The sequence below is a fragment of the Danaus plexippus genome, chromosome 7, assembly GCF_018135715.1.
Source record: "Danaus plexippus chromosome 7, MEX_DaPlex, whole genome shotgun sequence".
Taxonomy (NCBI): domain Eukaryota; kingdom Metazoa; phylum Arthropoda; class Insecta; order Lepidoptera; family Nymphalidae; genus Danaus; species Danaus plexippus.
Genome location: NC_083541.1, coordinates 2,849,906 through 2,867,970, shown reverse-complemented (window position 1 = coordinate 2,867,970; position 18,065 = coordinate 2,849,906). Strand labels below are relative to the sequence as shown.

Below are 18,065 nucleotides of genomic sequence, written 5' to 3'. Positions count from 1 at the left end.
AATAAACTATGAATAATATATTACAACCATAATTTACATACAAATTACAAATTATTATAGAATTATCATATTATTGTGATTTGCTAAAGCGAAATTCGTGCGTAACTTCAAACACATCAATACTGACCAGTATTAAGTACATCCCCAGTTTAATAATAGCTGCCGATTCACGAATTATTTGCTATCGGGGCCTTGGAGACACGTTTCAACCCAGTTGACAGAACTAACATCGATTCTAATGTCTTACTAAATAACCAAAATTAAAATTATATTCAACTCAAAAATACATAAAACCTTATCAAACTAAGTAAAGAAATCAATGTGTTACTCGTAACATAATCTTTTAACAAATAAGATATCAATTAATTTAAACGTTAGCAAAATTGAAGAGATTCGAAATTAAGGACAAATAACTGAATTCAATCATAAAATATAATAATCGTCAAATATGCGAACATTTTAATACTAACACGATATTGGCAATGTACATCTTGTATTAATATGCATGCATATGCGAACATATTATATGAGAGGAGGTAGGTTTTTCACTCTGACCAAATGCGTGTGTGACTTAGACCTGCTGACGCTGTTCGGGGTCGTTTTAACCGACATGGTGGACAGAGTGTTCTGTCTCTGTAAGTTAACTTTGTTGGCGCTGAGAGGTGCTCTGGGAGTTGCAAAACCGTCGTTATTTAACTTTAAGGCAGATCTCGTTAATCTGGTCGGTGTGTAAGGAAGATTGTTCTTTGGAGTGCTGAGCATTACATGTTGTATGTTTTCTTTTCCTATTTTAGGGGTCAGTGGTGTTTTTTTGGGGGTTCCGTCACGATCTTCCGATGTTTGGTAGACTATGACGGGTATGTTGACTTCTTGGCCTCTCGTCGCCATAGAGCTACGGCTGATTTGCTTCTCATTGATCTGATCCTATTCGAGAATAATAATACATTAATTATAAATAATTAAAGTTTTATATCTGTTAATTTAAAACAATCTGTTACTTCAAAAGAAAACCACTTTTTTGTAACTTCAACGAAACTATGATTTCATTAGTTTATGTGCATATATATATGTATTAATCATGATCAACTGTGGAGATAACTGAGTGAGAATGCTACTATTTAGATTTTTATATTATTAGAATGAGTAAGTGCTGGGACTTCTCATTGACATTTCCAAATTCTTGGATATGCTTTTTGTTTTTTATTCTTAAAACAATGACATACCTTAAAGTCTGTGTAAGTTGTGAGCAGCGTGGTTTCAACCAGTGGATCTCGTTCTTTCGAAGCTCCTGAAGATGTAGTAGCGTTGATAGAACGACGCCCACTGCGACGGCGGCCGGCCGACTAAAATGTTATAAATATTATATATTAATTTACTCTGATATATATTAAGCGGTATACAAAAAAAGATTTATGTGCCGCGCGAAAAAAATATACACACTTATAAAACCCGAAAAACAAACATTTTTCTTGCGAAGACGACGACAGAGAATGTGATACGGAGCTCAACTGCTATCAGTTCATCTAATAAAATGAATACATTTGTTGCAGAAATTTAAGTACGGAGTTATAAGATATTTAGTCTATGGTTTTTGGTCTATATCAGTAGTTCCCAAACTTATTTTTCTCGTGGACCACTTTCAACATTTTACTGGTATCGGTGGACCCCCTGCTACATCTTTACCACATTCTTAATGTCGCCAAAAAATAAAAATTGTGTTGCTTCCGAGTTCTGTCCCTATTTGGATAGGTAAAATAATAACGAAAAATGGCACATTTTATAACACTTTGTTTATTAAAAGAATAGAATTACAAGAAAAAATTAATAACGTAATATAGGTTCAGGTCATAATTTTCAGCAAACGATCAAGGTTCGGCTTTATTTTCGTAAGTAATAACAGCAAATCCCCTCGCTCTGTGATGTTTAATTTGCTTCTTTTTTTTGTTAAAAGATTTGTAACGGGACTAAAACTCCTTTCGATAAGGTATGATGAGGGAAAAGATATTAAAAATTTCCTTGTGATTTCCCTCAGTCCAGGATATTTTTCGGGTTTTTCTGCTTGCAGCCAATATATTGGTGCTTAACTCGAGCAGCTCGTTTTGCAACAAAACATTAGCCACTTCCGATTCATCAAATGGATTTATGATTCATGGTGGTATGTCCATCGTCAGCATATCTTCAAACCTGGTTTTGAGGTCATCATGCAGGGCACTTAATCGAATCGAATCGAAAACTGTAAAATCTAGTTCAGCATGCACCTTTCGACAACCAGCGATCTTCAGTATGTAGGAGCAGTCGTTGGAAGTCTTCATCATTTCCGTCGCACCATTGAGCAAATAAACGCGTATTCGAGGCATTGCTTCTGATTTCGTTGACAGCTTTTATTACAAAATAAAAAGATTGCTTCAACCTGTCACTTAAATGTTTTGTCACAAGATGTTGTCGGTGGATTACGCAATGAATAGCTGTAAGTCCTGGTATAGTTCTTTTGAGATGACTGATAAGCCCCCGATATCGCCCGACCATTGCAGGAGCTCCGTCTGTTGCTACTGAAATGATGTTTGTAAATTGAATATATTTTTCCGTAAAAAAATTACTCAGGACATTAAATATTGATTCGCCTTTAGTGTCAGTCTCCAAAGTTCTTGTAAGCAGCAATTCTTCGTGAATTTCTTCCTCCACAATAAATCGGACATATGCCAATAATAATGCTTCACCAAAATGTGTACTCATATCGAATACTGATCATATTTGTGTAGGAAAAAATAAAAGTCGAAATCCCAAAATTGTCCATAAAAACGATAACTAACATTTCATTAAAGCAATGAGTTCACGCGCTCTGTGTATTTGCGGTTTTTTTTTTCTGCGGTTTCATTGTTAACACGTGACAAACTGGTATCGAAGCTCAAGCTCCGCCCTTTTCGAAAAGGAATAGTTTTGATTAAATAGTTACTACAAAATCAATTTAAAATTATTGTGAAATCACTCTTTATAAAATTAGCAGTTATTTGTAAGAAAAATTACATAATTAATTGCTCTGCAATATTGCTTATTCGGCGTTTTAGAGAGGCATTGCTTCTCATGTGAAAAAACAATTGAATAAAACGTGCTGTTTGTCTTCAAGTCGAAAGAGGACTATTAAAATACCTGTAATTTACTAAGTTACCTATCTATAAAAGCAGTTGTGATCAACCGACTAGTACACGTAAACAAAATACTCAAGTACTATAACAAAAATAAAGTAGGTACTTACTTTTCTCTGGCACTGGCAAACACTGATATGAATTTTGTCACACCTTTTTTACGAAATTCCGGAAACAAATGAATGAGTTTGCGTTTGGCATCAAGTATTCATAGTGGTGATCAAGTTCATGTCTGAAGCATTAAGCATTGTCGGGCGGATAGCGCTTTGCAAGTCTGTACAAGGAATTGTACGTAATGTCGAATATGCTGGTTTGGACGCAGGTTTGGATTAAAATATTATGTGCCTAGTTCGGTACTTAAAACAATGTAGGTGAGCCCTTATAAAAACTATACTTACATTTTTGCTCTTTACTATAAAAAGCAAATAAATTTTCGTGGACCCCCATTAACATCTTATGGACCCCTATATTTTGTTCACGCCCTCGTAGACCCCCAGTAAGTCTACCGTGGACCCCGGGGGTCCACCTGGAACACTTTGGGAAACACTGGTATATATAGTATAGTGCAGTACATACGGCACGCTTGTGTTTGAGAATGCTGCCATTGACGGTAGCTTTCGGTGTCCTTTTCCCTTCTCCGTAGTCGAGCTTCCTCTTAGCGTGATCACCTTTACTATCCACAACAGCTCTGGCCGCTAGACGACCACTGATACGCCTGGAATTGAATATTTCATACGTTACATACAGAAAGATATCAAATAGCAAAAACAGTAAAGAATAAACAATTTTCGATACTATAAAACAAGTTTACATTATTGCACTACATATGGAGCTTTTGATATTTTTTCTGAAGATTTATTCATGAAAAACGTGAATATGTCGGTATTTACAGTTCGACGGTGAAAACTTGGACTAAGGGTACAGGATTTCATCGATTTCATATCCCGGGATTAGTAGAATCGAATGCCGCTATGAACTCCTTATTGAATAATATTTACTTGAGTTTAAAATCATTTTAAGCCGGTATACTTAAATACAAAGTAATAAAAATTAAGCGTGAACAGTACTTTCTATTACAATCAAAATAAATGATTATTAATTAACAGAATCTTTAGGACTACAGATAATAAAAAAAAAATTCTAGCAAAATCTAAAGCTACGACAGTACATTTACAACTAACTACTTATCTAATTAATTAACTTTCAAGACAAATCGACATGAATCAAATTTAATTTTCCACGTTAAATATAAACAACAATTCTCATTCCCTCTACAGTTGTGTAACACTACGGTCGCGACTCACTTGCCCGTGTGATGTAATGCCTTAATAACGTGCGCTGAAACGGTAGAAGGGATGGTAATTATTGTTTATCGCCATATAATTAGCATATAGCAAGCGTTGGGCTAAATTTAATAATATTTTACTAACATTTTTCGTGCTGAATTACACAACACAAAATCTTAATTGGCTTATAACAATTAACTTAAGTGTGGACTACAACTAGTTAATAATTTTATACATGTAAAAATTATATATTTAAGGTAATTATGAGAAAGGTTTTGTATTCAATAGACTTTACTTTCAAAATATTAAAATAGGATGACGGAAATTTTCATGAGGAATACAAATCTTAATAACATAAATGACATTGACCTATCAAGTTATAATTCTTTTAAACCCTATTATTATTATTATTATTGTATATCTATTTTATACCATATCAGATCATTTACCTCTTAACTGTGGATATAGCAGATCTTTTTAAGGCGGACAGATTGGACGTGAGTGTGGTGACCGCTTTGGTTGCGCTGCCAGTGATCAGCTGACGCTTGGTCGGTCTGAAAGTTTCACATCAACTTATAAATACGAAAAACCTGTGTCGGAAATAAAAAAAATTTTTTGATCAATTCCCATTATTGCTTTTAAAAATGGATCACATTAAATAGATTGCTAGTACAAAATATAATCCGGAAACATATATATAATATTTTCTTATTGTATATCGTATCATATCAGTAAAACTATTTTTTTTGCTCTGTTTAATTTATGCGTTTTAATCAGTTTCAGATTTTGGTAACCAAAAAAGTCATAAATAAAATTCTAGACAACAAATCAATAAAAATACATACTGAGAAAATAAGCTTCTTTTTATGGTGTCCGTTATTTCCTTATCTATAATAATCTATGCCACTACATACTAGATGACGAGATAAATTAGGATAAATAAGATTTTTTATATACATGCTTTACTACATTTGATGATAATGAGACCATTCTAAACTGTGTAATAAAAGTATGCTGTTATTTGTTCTTCAATGTTTTAACATCTGTAGGAGGACCGGCCTAAATGTGAGACATTATACAGCTTATTTGATAATAGCAATAGTAGTCTTAAAATATTTTTACTTAGAATATCTAGAGAAGATCCAGTACTAATTAGAGGACATTATATGAGGTGTTCTACATAGTGAACCTATTCCGCTGACGCTGCAAACGCCGAAGGGCTAACAGCAATGCTCCGTACAAAAAAAATCTACATAGTAATAATACCTAGTTCTTTCGGCAGTAGCTGCGAGCCCAGCTGCGGTTCTGTTCCTCTTCCCGAGAGGTGAAGTGGCCATTGAACGGAAAGACGGAGTCGACGGAGTAAGAGCTTGATTCTGTTTGCGGGCGGACAGCTTATTGTGACGTTCCTGTAATAGATTATAAGTTTTAAATTACTTTTAACTAAAAAGGAGTTATTATAAATGGTTAAAATGCTTATACATATGTAATGTATGAATGTATAGCCAATAAATATTTATGTTTATAATACATTAAGGTATAAAGAATCCGAAATTTAAATAACTGTAACTAATTTAGTGTTAAAGAATTAAGAGTTGTATCACTACTGAACAATTTACATGTATGTAGTGAGATTTTTTTATATATATGTGCAATATTTTTATATATATTTAGAGTACTTTCTTAAAATATAATATTGATGTATACACCCCTGGTTTGTGTATGTATGTATGTATGTATGTATAATTCGTTGCTTTCATAGAATATTCCTTATAATATATTTTGTTTTTTATCTCAAAGCCTTAATCAAATCTCACCGCTTTCCTCGTTTCCCACTCATCTTGTATTAGTTGGAGCAGAGGTTTTCCGTCCACAGTGAACACATTGCCCGTCTTCTGTTCGTATTCAGTTACAAGATCTCGAATTGTAGCCTCGATTTTGGGCAGCTGTTACATACATTTTTAACTTATAGATGCTATATGATATAATTGTATAAAATTAAAAAGTTGTAAGATTCATGAGAATGTCACAGTAACATATGTTATAGCATATATTTGTACAATATCATGCAAAATGTTCACTCGTTGCCAGCTTGTTGAATTTTAGTTCATTCAAAAACTTCGTATTTGGAGTATTCTTTCACAATTTTTAATAAAATAGCATATTTTAGAATATCTAGCGACTGTTTGTTTAATTTAAAGTTGCAATCTAAGAGTGAGGAACATCAAACCAACTCACATTGCTTGCTATGGCCTTCCTCTCCTTTTCTTCCTTGAGCAGTTGCCCGCCACGGTTGTGGTAGCGGCCGGGCTCGGTCGCTCGTGCCTCTAGCTCGGTCATCTTTAGCCACAGATTCTTACGAGTCACCACCAACTCAAAGATATGTCTATACATATTAAAAAAACTATCAGTATAGATACATGTAGGAAATCATGAATTTGCTTGAGATAATTTTATATATATTTATATGTGTGTATATATATAATAATAACTACTTTTATCACATGTTTTATATACAATAAAAGTAATAATGAAGTATTTTTTTTTAAAGTATGTTTTTTAGATCACAATGATATATTTTTGGACTTGATTCACCTACTGGATATATACAAATATATTAGCTTACTTGTTGTCATAATAGAATTTAGTTATTTTGTCCAGGTAAAGTTCATGCAGTGTGAGTGTGTCCTCGGTGAAGATGTCCTGGTAGTAGTGAAGAAATTCCTCTCTCTCCTGGGTTGAGTACATCACATTGTCCCACATCAGCTTGATTTTTGTGCGGACATTTGCCACAAATACCTTTTGAATACATAAAACATTTCTCTTTAATTTAAACAACTATTTATATAAATTTAACTGCCTTTGACATGCCTATTATTGGGGTGTAGATAAATTCCTTTCTGGTTATCATAAGCAAGACAGGTTAAATTATAAATAAACATGCAAAATGACTAATAAGCATATAGAAAAGGAAATATATACAAAACTAGCACGCTGAATACATACTTAATGATAGAAAATATTATGATAAAATTACCCCAATCTTTTGCCTCTTAATCTGGTCGCATCTTTTGATCTCTTCTTTGATTGCCATTTCAGTTTGCGGGTGGCAACCCTGATGAGCTTGAAGGAAATTCTCACAGTAAATATGATCCTCTTCCAAGCATTCCCAAAGCTTTGACAAACGTTCACGTAATTCTAATACCTATAGAATAAAATAAAATAAATGTTTTAACTTAAAATTAAGAGGATTATTTGCAATACATATAATATATGATTTATCTTACTCTATTGTTAGTTTGCTCATATTTTTCTTGTAAGTCCTGTCTCAGCTTGGCCAATCGATCCATGTTTAAATCTGTAACTTTGAAGTCCACAGACAGAGAGGAAACCACAATATGCTCAAACTTGTTCTGTGGTTTTATCTGAAGCTTATCTAAAATTTAATTAATTGATATCCATATTAATTTGGCTAATTTCAATATGCATCTCAAATTATCAATGATTATAGTATTTTATATGTAAAAATGATGACAAAAACATATAATGGCAATAAACCTACCCATAATGTCCTTGATTTCAACTTGAGTGTTCAAGAACAATTCAACTCTTTTATCCCTCTCAGCCTGCAACACTTCTAAGTGAACTTTAAGTTTGTCTAATTCCTCCTCAGCGGGGAGTGGGATCTCTTGTAGCTCGTGTATGGTGACACCGAGTTTGTCAGTCAGATCTCGCTGCCATTCCAGCAAGCGATCCATTTTTGTACGACGCTGTTCCATTTGCTGCCTGTATCTGTGGTAACGAAGCAATATTATATAACATATGTTTATAAATTAATTATATATGTGTAATCTTTATTATATATGTGCCAAAAGGGCAGAAATCAGGGAGGAGTGATGGCAGTTTGTGAAGCGGGTCACTGATATGTGATGACCACAATGAGTCTGAAAAGCCTCTTGGGATAAAGAAGAACTGTGATCTTTGGACTTGAGGAAATGTATTAAGCGTAATAAAATAATGAATATGTTAACCATCCATACACAACATGTGTGTCACTAGTCTATACGCAATAACAAGTGTTACGATCCGATCCCATGGGAGCTTTAAGGCATTCTAGGTAAATTATAGACTGCATTATTCAGATGTTTAAACTATATAACTGTAGATTTGTAGTGTATTTTTCATACATACAAACAAAATTCGAGATTAATAATATGAGAAGGATTCATTTTATAAAATAATATGTAAGTTTTGCTTCACTTTAGTAGCTAATGGTGATAATTACCCAGCTATTTGATCTTCCAATTTCTCCTTGTAGTCTATCATCATCATGTCATCTTTGAAGTCCAAAATTGAAATATCAACAGAAAGGGCTCTGCTGAGTTCTTCAGTTTCTTCTTTAAGCTCTAAAATAAATCGAATTTTAAATTCTTAATATATATTAGGGACATTTTCGATTATTTCTAACATCATTATTTATTAAAACGTAATGCTCTTATTATAGTTCATGAAATTTTAATTTTAACAATAGATTACAATAAATTTTAAAATTAAAATATAAGCTCACTTACTATCAACTTGACTCTGGAGATTTTTGAGCTTCTGACGAGTCTCTGAAATAACATCTCGGTGAAGTTCCTTTTCAATAAACACCAGTTTGTTGATGTTGCTTACTTTAGTCTTGTAGTCTACACCGAGATGAGACCAATTAAGCCAGAGTTCTTCCATCATGTGACGAACATTCTGGGATATCTCATGAAGGACTTCATCACTGCAATAAAACAAAATTTTTGTTTACAGGAAATTCTGAAAGTCTTAAGCAAAACTCAACGAAATCTTAATGAAGAAATTATTAGAACAAAATCTCATCAGCAATCTAATTAATTAGTGCTATTTATACTAAATTGATTAATGAACTACATGTACCCAATCAATATGACAATTGTCTAACATAAATAATTTAAAGTTTTAAATGAAGGGCCTAAATATATTTCAACATTATTGGTTAATCATTTATATATCTTATAAAAGATGAAGAATATATGTAAAGAATAGATTATCCTGTTTCAAGGTAGTCACAAAACGTGCTGTCTTCTATATTACACTGGTAGCTCTTTTGTGATTTTAAACGACCATTTCTGCAAACGACTTGTAACGAATTCTGCCGCCCATTTAAGTCTTATTATTCACTCTAGTATAAAACTATACAAAATTAAGAATTTCATAATCTTTCTCTTAATTTATGTGGAAAATGTAAATAAGTCTTAAATTCCTGGTAATCCCTAAAACTTTTATATTGCTAACATATTACTTACAATAATTGTCCGACGTCTTCTGTTAATCCGATCATTTCACCGATATTTATCAACTTGAATATCTCACAGAAACATTAAAACTTTAATTCTAACTTCCAACAATTAGTTTTGGTGAGTAAAGAATATTCGACGATATTTTTATAGAAAATAGCTGAGAATCCTAAATTATGTACAAAAATTATAACGACACAGCCACAAGATCCAGCTTTCGAACGTTTGAAGTTTTCAAAATGCAGTACGTTAATCGGTAAGTCAAATAATGCCCTGCTGTGATTGGTCTATATAGGTAGTAATAAACAAACTAATAAATATAGAGCTCAGTGTTGCTAGCTCCGAACTATAATTTTTTTTTAGTTTAATAGATAAATGTTTGCGAAATGTCTTTGAACCACCAAAATAAAACTGTATATGAATAGTATTTGCATTCATAACAAGATTAAAATAAGATAAAAAAAAAATATCAATATCAAATACTACAGAAAATTTGAAAATTATTTTATTTCTCAAACCCCACATGCTATGAAACGACTTTAAATAGATGGAAATCTTTAGTAAACAAACATACAATTGTTTCTTGATAAGTAATGGAATTCATATTTAAAATTGATTCTAGTGAATGATAGCTCCCATTTTTGGAATATCATTCAATTGTAGAACATGAATACTTAACCCAACTTACTCTAGAGCAGTTTCACATGCTCGATGGACGATGCGTCCTGGAAAAAGAATTAACTTTGATGGAAAAACTCTATACTGTAAAGGCAAAAAGAAATATGAATATTTAAACTAAGTTACTATACATTTTAGATATCGTTCAATTCATATAGTCTTCGATGCTAGTAACGATTTGATTATCAGTGGTAAAAGAGGAGCAGTAGAGAGAGGAGGGAAACATATTCCAAACTAATTTCAATATCCATCTTCTATATATTGGTGCGTCAAAATCAAGACAAAAAAACATACTATACATACAATTATTCTCAGATCAAACGGCGACGATGAAAGTGTGAACACATATGTACCTATTAAAATAAAATAAACAAAGTATAATTCTGAAATATTAATCAATTAAAGAACATATGTTTGAAATAGAAAATATGCAAAAAGGATAGTCCTATTTAATTTTATATTAGAAAGATTTTTTCTTTTTTTTTTAATATTTTTTATTATTTTCTATTCCTAAAATACAAAAAATATTTTAATTGGAAACCTGTTAACCAAGTTCTTCACCCGGTGACGACTGTTTTTGGTGGTATGATTATAAAACCATAAAAAAAGGAACAGCAATGATGAACTTTTTCTACTAGGATTTAACACTAGATTAGATAAAAATAGTGTATATTCAATAGAAATTACGTATTCTGAATTCAAATAGATACTTTTCTTCTATTTCTATTATATGCCACTTTTCTTCTATTTCTATTTAAAATAGTAGTATGTATTTTGTATTTAAAAAGTTTATTAAACTATATTTTCACGTCCCTCGTAAAGTTAGGTAATTATAGAGTACTTTTTTATTTTCTTAAATGTCTATTTATTTTTGTTTACCAAGAAAAAATAAGAATTTAATATAATAATTTACTCACTACACTTCTTAACATAGATTTTGTGTTTTTAATTTCAAGATATTTTTGGTCTCAAGTATCTCTGTCAACTGTCACGTCACTGACAAATGAGTCGAAATTCGAGCCTTGACACGACTCGACTATCTGGTGAGATGGCTAGTATTAGCTGGAGGGTTTACACTGTAGTCAAAATTCAAAGTGGCAACTACTGGAGTAATGAATTCAATTCAATTATTAAGTTAATATAATATCGCAAACTAACTCATTATGTTCTGTAGTTATGGACAATGATACATGATATAACACAAAACTATTTCATCTTAAAGTTAATACTACAATTATTTTAAATAAAAACGGTTAACGCTTCGTATGTAGCGTGACGATGCCAACTTGGAAAAATTATACAAATTTTGACCGTTAAATTTATGGAGAGAGCCATCCTTACGTTTGGGTGTTACTCTTAACTTTATAATATATTTATTTGCTTGTTTTATTAAACCTTCTATTATAATATAGTACGATTCAATTATTAAATTATTTACAACATAGATAGCGTGTGAAATAATTTCCAACATAAATAAAATGTTACTTTCTCAGCTGATACAATCCTAGAACAGTAACTTTCTTCTATTTAAACGGAATAAACTTTGTTTTATTTAATTCTTTATTACGTTTCATACTATAGTCTAATTTATTATCGGTGAAATAAGTTTAATAAAATTATTTATATAAATGTAATTATAAAGTAGACCTATTATAAATGTATACCTAACCTTTTTTATGATAGATTAGTTTTGGTCTGGGACTTCGTCAGCGTGAACTTCACAATAAGACTCGGAAATAAATTTATAAATTGTTTTAAAACAATAGATATTATGATACTACAACAGTTGTGACGCGTTTAACAGGAACTAAACGGAAGGAGGAAATAAATAATTGTAGCTTATGTCTTATTTTTATGTTTGAGCTAGGTACTATAAATTTCCTATTTTTCGTGAAAAAGCAAACAACATCCATAATGCTTCACAAACTTTGGCATACATAATTTTATCAGAAAGGTACTAAGAGGGAAAGGTAAATTGTAAAAGCAAAAGCAAGAGCGAGAACGAGATACAAGGAGGAAAGGAAAGGAATCAAGAAATAAGTTTTATTGATAGACAATTCTTTCAAAATTCTCAGAATAAAAGATCGATTGAATTATCAGGAAACGGAACGTATAAACTTCCTACAGTATGAATATTCTGGGATAAAAAATAACTATTGTGCAACGATTATTGTTGTCGCATATAGAATCAAGTTGAGATAGAATTAAAATCTTATAGTAACGTTATAATGAATATTCACTGATGATATTCTGAAAACATTGATCTATTTACTTATATTGAGTAATAAAATTCCTAAGTATGACGAATAAAATGTTGCAGCCAGGAAACCATCTCATATCGCAACTCTATCTGTGTTGTCAAGAACTACCAAGTCGATTGAAAAGTAAAATAACATATTTAATCTATATGTATACCCTATATTTTTATCGCCAGACTACATAAAGAGTGTTGACAGTTTTGTAATCCATTTATCTCCTTACATAATAGTATTAACATAAATTAATGAATGAAAAACCGGAAACACTTCTTATGCTATCTCTTTCTTTTAGTTCCTTCGACTTTTATTATTTCTATAATTTTACGGAACCAGATGGTATTGTAATTGAAGGAAAAGGCGTAATAGTAGACAGTATTTGTTGTTTTTATTTATTTACAAGGATGAGCATAGATTAAAAATATACAGTCCCCTTGGTACCTCAATTTTTGCCTATCGTAATACCTACTATGTTTTGACAAGGCAAAGAATATCTAAAATAAGGGGCATAAATGGAAAACAAAACTAGAACGAATTTCAATTGCAATAATTTCTGTAACAATGACAAATTAACACTTCATCAACTCATATTCTTATAATGGGGACTTTTAATTCTTAATTTTGCAAAAACGTAAAAGTTGGAACGCTATTACAACTTCTTATTACCTAACACATCAAAATCTCGTCACGTCACAGTTATTGAGTGTAACGGTACAAAAACCGCACATAATATGTGCAAACACTGTAACAAGGTAACGTCTATAGATAATTCAATTGATTAGTTATTTTATGAGGTAACTATAAGATGGACTTACATAAACTTTGTATCCAGAAACGATTAAGCTATAAAAAGAATTCATGTGTATAAAAAAACCTTACCTAGATCCTTGCTTCTTTTTTTTTTTTTATTAAAAATATTTGTTGGGAATATTTATCATCTTTATATGTCAACATATCTCTCACTGCAAATTTTAAGCCGGTTGTGAATTTAACATAAGTAGGATTTAATTTCAGTTTAATAATATATTATATCTCAAACAAAAGTGACTTACGATAATTTATATGTTATTCTAAATAAGATGATGTTAATGATTCTTAAAAGTTAGTCATCCGTAAATAATAATTAAAATAGATGTCGTGTAAAAATGTTAAAACAATTAAAGCACTTTACGACCGAAAAGAAATGTTAACGAAGTAATTGTATGTTTTGCTTAATATCAAATAAATATTTAAACGGAAATTTCAAAGTAATGTAAAGTAAAAGTAAACCAGCAGTCGCTTAACAGTAAAATAAATTACTTAACATGACAATGATGTTATATTTAACGGGTGCAATAATGAAAATTAATACGTTTATTTGTGCTTTCCAGAACCACAAGTTAGCTTTTAAAGTAAATTTTAATTTTTAAGGGAGACATTGTGTGTACGATGTTTATTTCTTGTTTTGTTCATAATTTTGAAAGCATGATCACAAATATACTATAAAATAGAGATTATAAATAAAATAAGATCATTTATTCCAATAAATAAAGTAAGGTCTTCCATAAACCATTATATACGGAAGCAAGATTTATATTCAATACAGAACTAAAACAACGATTTAATCTATGTAAATGATTGAAGTAACAATTTTAACAAATGCCAATAAGATCCTACGTCTAAGTACTTTCTCTTGTTGATCTAAATATCAGTTTTTGCAAACACATAATAGGGTACTATTTAAAGTTATGTAAGCTAACCAAAGACCTGGTTTTAATTGGGGCCTATGTTTCTTAATTCATTAATCGCTAAAGCTTTCATAATAGCATTCAACCATGATGAATTTAACATGCATTTCAAGTTACACGTACTTGAAATGCATGGTCGATTTTAAATATCAGATATTGAAATTTATATTGTAATGGAATACAAAAATACACAGTGAAGGTTTGTTTGATGCAGATTACACAAAAACTGCCATCTATCTCAGACTGTAATTGATACATTTCGCAATCACTAGTATCTACCTATAACATTGAGATTCAATTTCATAGCGGCTATGATACAGTTCCTCGGACAACCTTAGTTTTACGTTTCGTAATAACTGACGACGTTACTTGTTCCCGTTAATAACTGAAAACTTTCCTGTTGCGAAATTATCATTTTTATATGAACATAAATCCACGGTGTTTCTTTCTATATAATAAATAACGCCTTGGGTTGCCTGAGAGATCGCGTTTTATCGATAACACCGTTCTTTGTACGCTATTTTTTTTAATGATGTCTTTGTTTTGCTTTAACATATTATTAAGTTTTATTTTAACATTTGAATTAGTCTTGGGAACTTTTCGTTTTGAGTAATTACGGCGATTATTACAATTGAAGATCTTTTAAACGTCTATAAAAAATATCAAAGGAATCGATAATTCTAAAGATGATATGCCTTAGTTTTATGTAAATAAGTAATATTTGGCCGTTTAACTAGATCCAATTATTTTCAAAAGCCTTTCATAGTTACAGGTATTTTTTTGTGTCAAAACATTGATAATACAGATTAAAAAATTAAGCATTTCAAAAAAATTATTAAATAAAAAAATTTTTTTTTTGTTCATCTGAGATAAAAAGATCTTATATTTACGATATTTAAATTATTTAAATATTAGTCCAAAGTTTTTATATTATCTCAAAATTACATACGAAAGAAGTAGACGCGTTCCATACATAACGTTCAAATGTATAAAAATACAATTGATATTAAATCACATTTAACTTTCATTTTCTATAAAACAAGTATTAATCGTAAATCTCCATTTATATTGCATAAAAAAAAACTTAATTGCACTGCGGACTATAACTCATACAAACAACTTTTTGTATAATAACATATTACACAAGTTATATGACATTGTAATCAAATCAGCTCCCGTATTAATATGGTAGTATATAATTTATGAAGACCTGTTAATCTGTAATATGTTCATATAAATTACCTATTTAGTGTAAGCAAAATTATTTGATTATAGAAATGTACACACTTTAGTACATATTGCGAATTCTATAGATAATCTTAATTTACATGTAGCAGATGAGCGTATTTTATTCAAAATTGAACTTTGTTTCAATATCATTAAATTCGCTTTTTAGTTTTTGCCTCGTCATCGCGTTCACTCTCGTTTGCAAGAGAACTCATTAAATTCCATTACAGTTTCAACATCACTCTTTGTTTTTATTTAGTTCCGCTGAAATTTATTATATTATTATAGATAACATTTGTTTACGGTAAATTATAGAAAAAAAATAATTACTGTTACATTTATAAATGAAAAAAAAACATGGATTTATATTAATATTTAAATTCTATAAAAGTATGTGTAATATTTTCGTTATTATTTAATGCCATAATTTATTTATAGCAAATATTTTTTTTTATAAATTAATTGTTACTTAAAAATATGTTTTATTAAAAAACAACAATGATTTCATAAATTAAAGAAAAAAGGTTTTCTTCACGAAGTATTCGTATCTAATAACACCTAACCGAAATTAAGTAATAAAAAAAATATTTCACTATTTTATTTTATATTTTTCTTACAAAACAAAAACAAGTTGAAATATATTATGTGAAACCATAAATATCTTATAATTTTTTTTGTACAAAATCCTTATTTAATGAATGTACCCCACATGAATTAAATAAAAAAAATAATCCAAAAAGCGCTCTATCGACAGTTACATGAGACGATGACTATTTAAATTTCACTGATCGACTTTTTTCTCTAAACAAATTTCTAACTATTGTTCTCAAGACGAGGTATGAACACCAATGTGCCGCTCTAAGTACACGTAATATCAAAGCTGTTCACTCACACACTGCCGTTAACGAAACCGGGTATATAAGCGATGCAAATAGCAATTGCTTGCATTACCAACCACCCTTTGGAGGAGCATTGGACCCGCAGCCAACAATAGTTATGAAGTATTATGTGCGTAATTGTGTCCTGTGATAGTGATTCTAATAAGTTTTAACAAATTCTGCTTTTGCTATATTATTAATATTGTTGATCGATCTAGTAATTAATTTAAAGAGTTAATGGACCGACAATTTAAGTGTATTCCTTCCTAATACACCGTTAATTCTTATAATAGCTCTGGTATAGGAAGAAATTTTTGTTACATAAACTAATGTTTTTACGCGTTATACTCATATTTTGCTTACCAATAGCCATAGGAAAATAATATGTTTTAATTATTAATATTTTTTCACAGATATTTTTGGGCTTTTTTGCCGTGGTGGCAGCCTTCCCCGGTGTAATTCATCAGGAGATTCCTCAAATATCCGAGAATTTTGATCATCAAGCTATAATCGGTGAATCGGGTCACCACCATCAAGTCGAACATGAACACGCCAAATCGCACCAGTCCATCAAATTCGAACATTTCCACCCAGTACCTGTATACGTCAAGAAAGAACACAGTCACCTTCTAAAGCACCCCCTCGAGAAAGGAAAATCAGAACAAAACTTGAAGCAAATCCACCCTGAAACTCAACATAGTCATGGTGGTGGTCTTGTGCTGGAAGATCATAGATACAACACAGAGCAACTCATTGCCAGCCTGGGTCATGGTGGCTACAGCCATGAAGCACTCGGACAGGCTGCTCTTGAACAAGGAAGCTACGAGCATGGAGGTATTCAGCAAGAAGGTCTTCAGCATGAAGGAATCCAGGGAGGCTTGGAACACGCTGGTCTCCAGCAAGGCAGCTACGAGCAAGGCGGTTACGAGCAATATTCAGGTAGCTATGAGGGAGGTGAAGGTTTGAAGGCATACGCTGAACCTGAGAACTATCACGCCCTACAAGCTCAAGGATACGGAGGTCACGGTAGCAGTGAAGGTTACTAATTGAAACATTATTGATCGCATTTAGCTTAATTTCTTCGGGCATCGGTGGATATCCACATTCTAATAATTTTAAGACTTTCTTCTTGCCTGATAGTTTATATTTCAGCATAATTGCTGAACGAGGCTTGTGATTAATGATGCTTCAAAAATACTAAAATGTACCTGACGTAATGTTATTTAAAAGTATATTGAACCCGTGACTTCTTTTCGTGGTGTAAATGTTGCTTCTAATGTGTGTTGTAGGAATCTCTACTGCCTTCGTGTGTGTATGAGTACAACTAATCCATTAATTCCTGCTTCTATCCTTTATAGCGTATATTTTTATATATTAAGGACGTATGTGCGTTCCAGTGGAAATGTGATATTAAAAATGTTGAATTTTATCATACGTTGCCGTATTTTTATTTTATGCATTCGATACTCTACCAAAAAATGAACAATACCTACTTATTAATTTTTTACGATAGTATTCAATAAAATTTCATTACTTATCAATTTCTATTAATCAATTATTGAACA

General features: G+C 31.1%; 2 protein-coding genes across 2 annotated transcripts; one reads left to right on the top strand and one right to left on the bottom strand.

The window, feature by feature from the left end:
* Nucleotides 1-2: 2 nt before the first annotated feature.
* On the bottom strand, nt 3-9,996 carry LOC116770742 (protein regulator of cytokinesis 1-like). Its single transcript, XM_032662340.2, has 14 exons — nt 9,745-9,996; nt 9,001-9,200; nt 8,715-8,835; nt 7,992-8,221; nt 7,717-7,865; nt 7,467-7,634; nt 7,056-7,228; nt 6,668-6,815; nt 6,247-6,375; nt 5,696-5,838; nt 4,879-4,983; nt 3,720-3,858; nt 1,224-1,343; nt 3-924 (listed from the first exon to the last, which is right to left on the bottom strand). Exons 1-14 carry the CDS (start codon nt 9,777-9,779, stop codon nt 523-525), a joined length of 2,262 nt encoding a protein of 753 aa, XP_032518231.2. The 5' UTR covers nt 9,780-9,996; the 3' UTR covers nt 3-522.
* A 6,556-nt stretch (nt 9,997-16,552) lies between these two features.
* On the top strand, nt 16,553-17,934 carry LOC116770655 (uncharacterized). Its single transcript, XM_032662221.2, has 2 exons — nt 16,553-16,630; nt 16,914-17,934. Exons 1-2 carry the CDS (start codon nt 16,619-16,621, stop codon nt 17,544-17,546), a joined length of 645 nt encoding a protein of 214 aa, XP_032518112.2. The 5' UTR covers nt 16,553-16,618; the 3' UTR covers nt 17,547-17,934.
* The last annotated feature ends 131 nt before the right edge of the window (nt 17,935-18,065 follow it).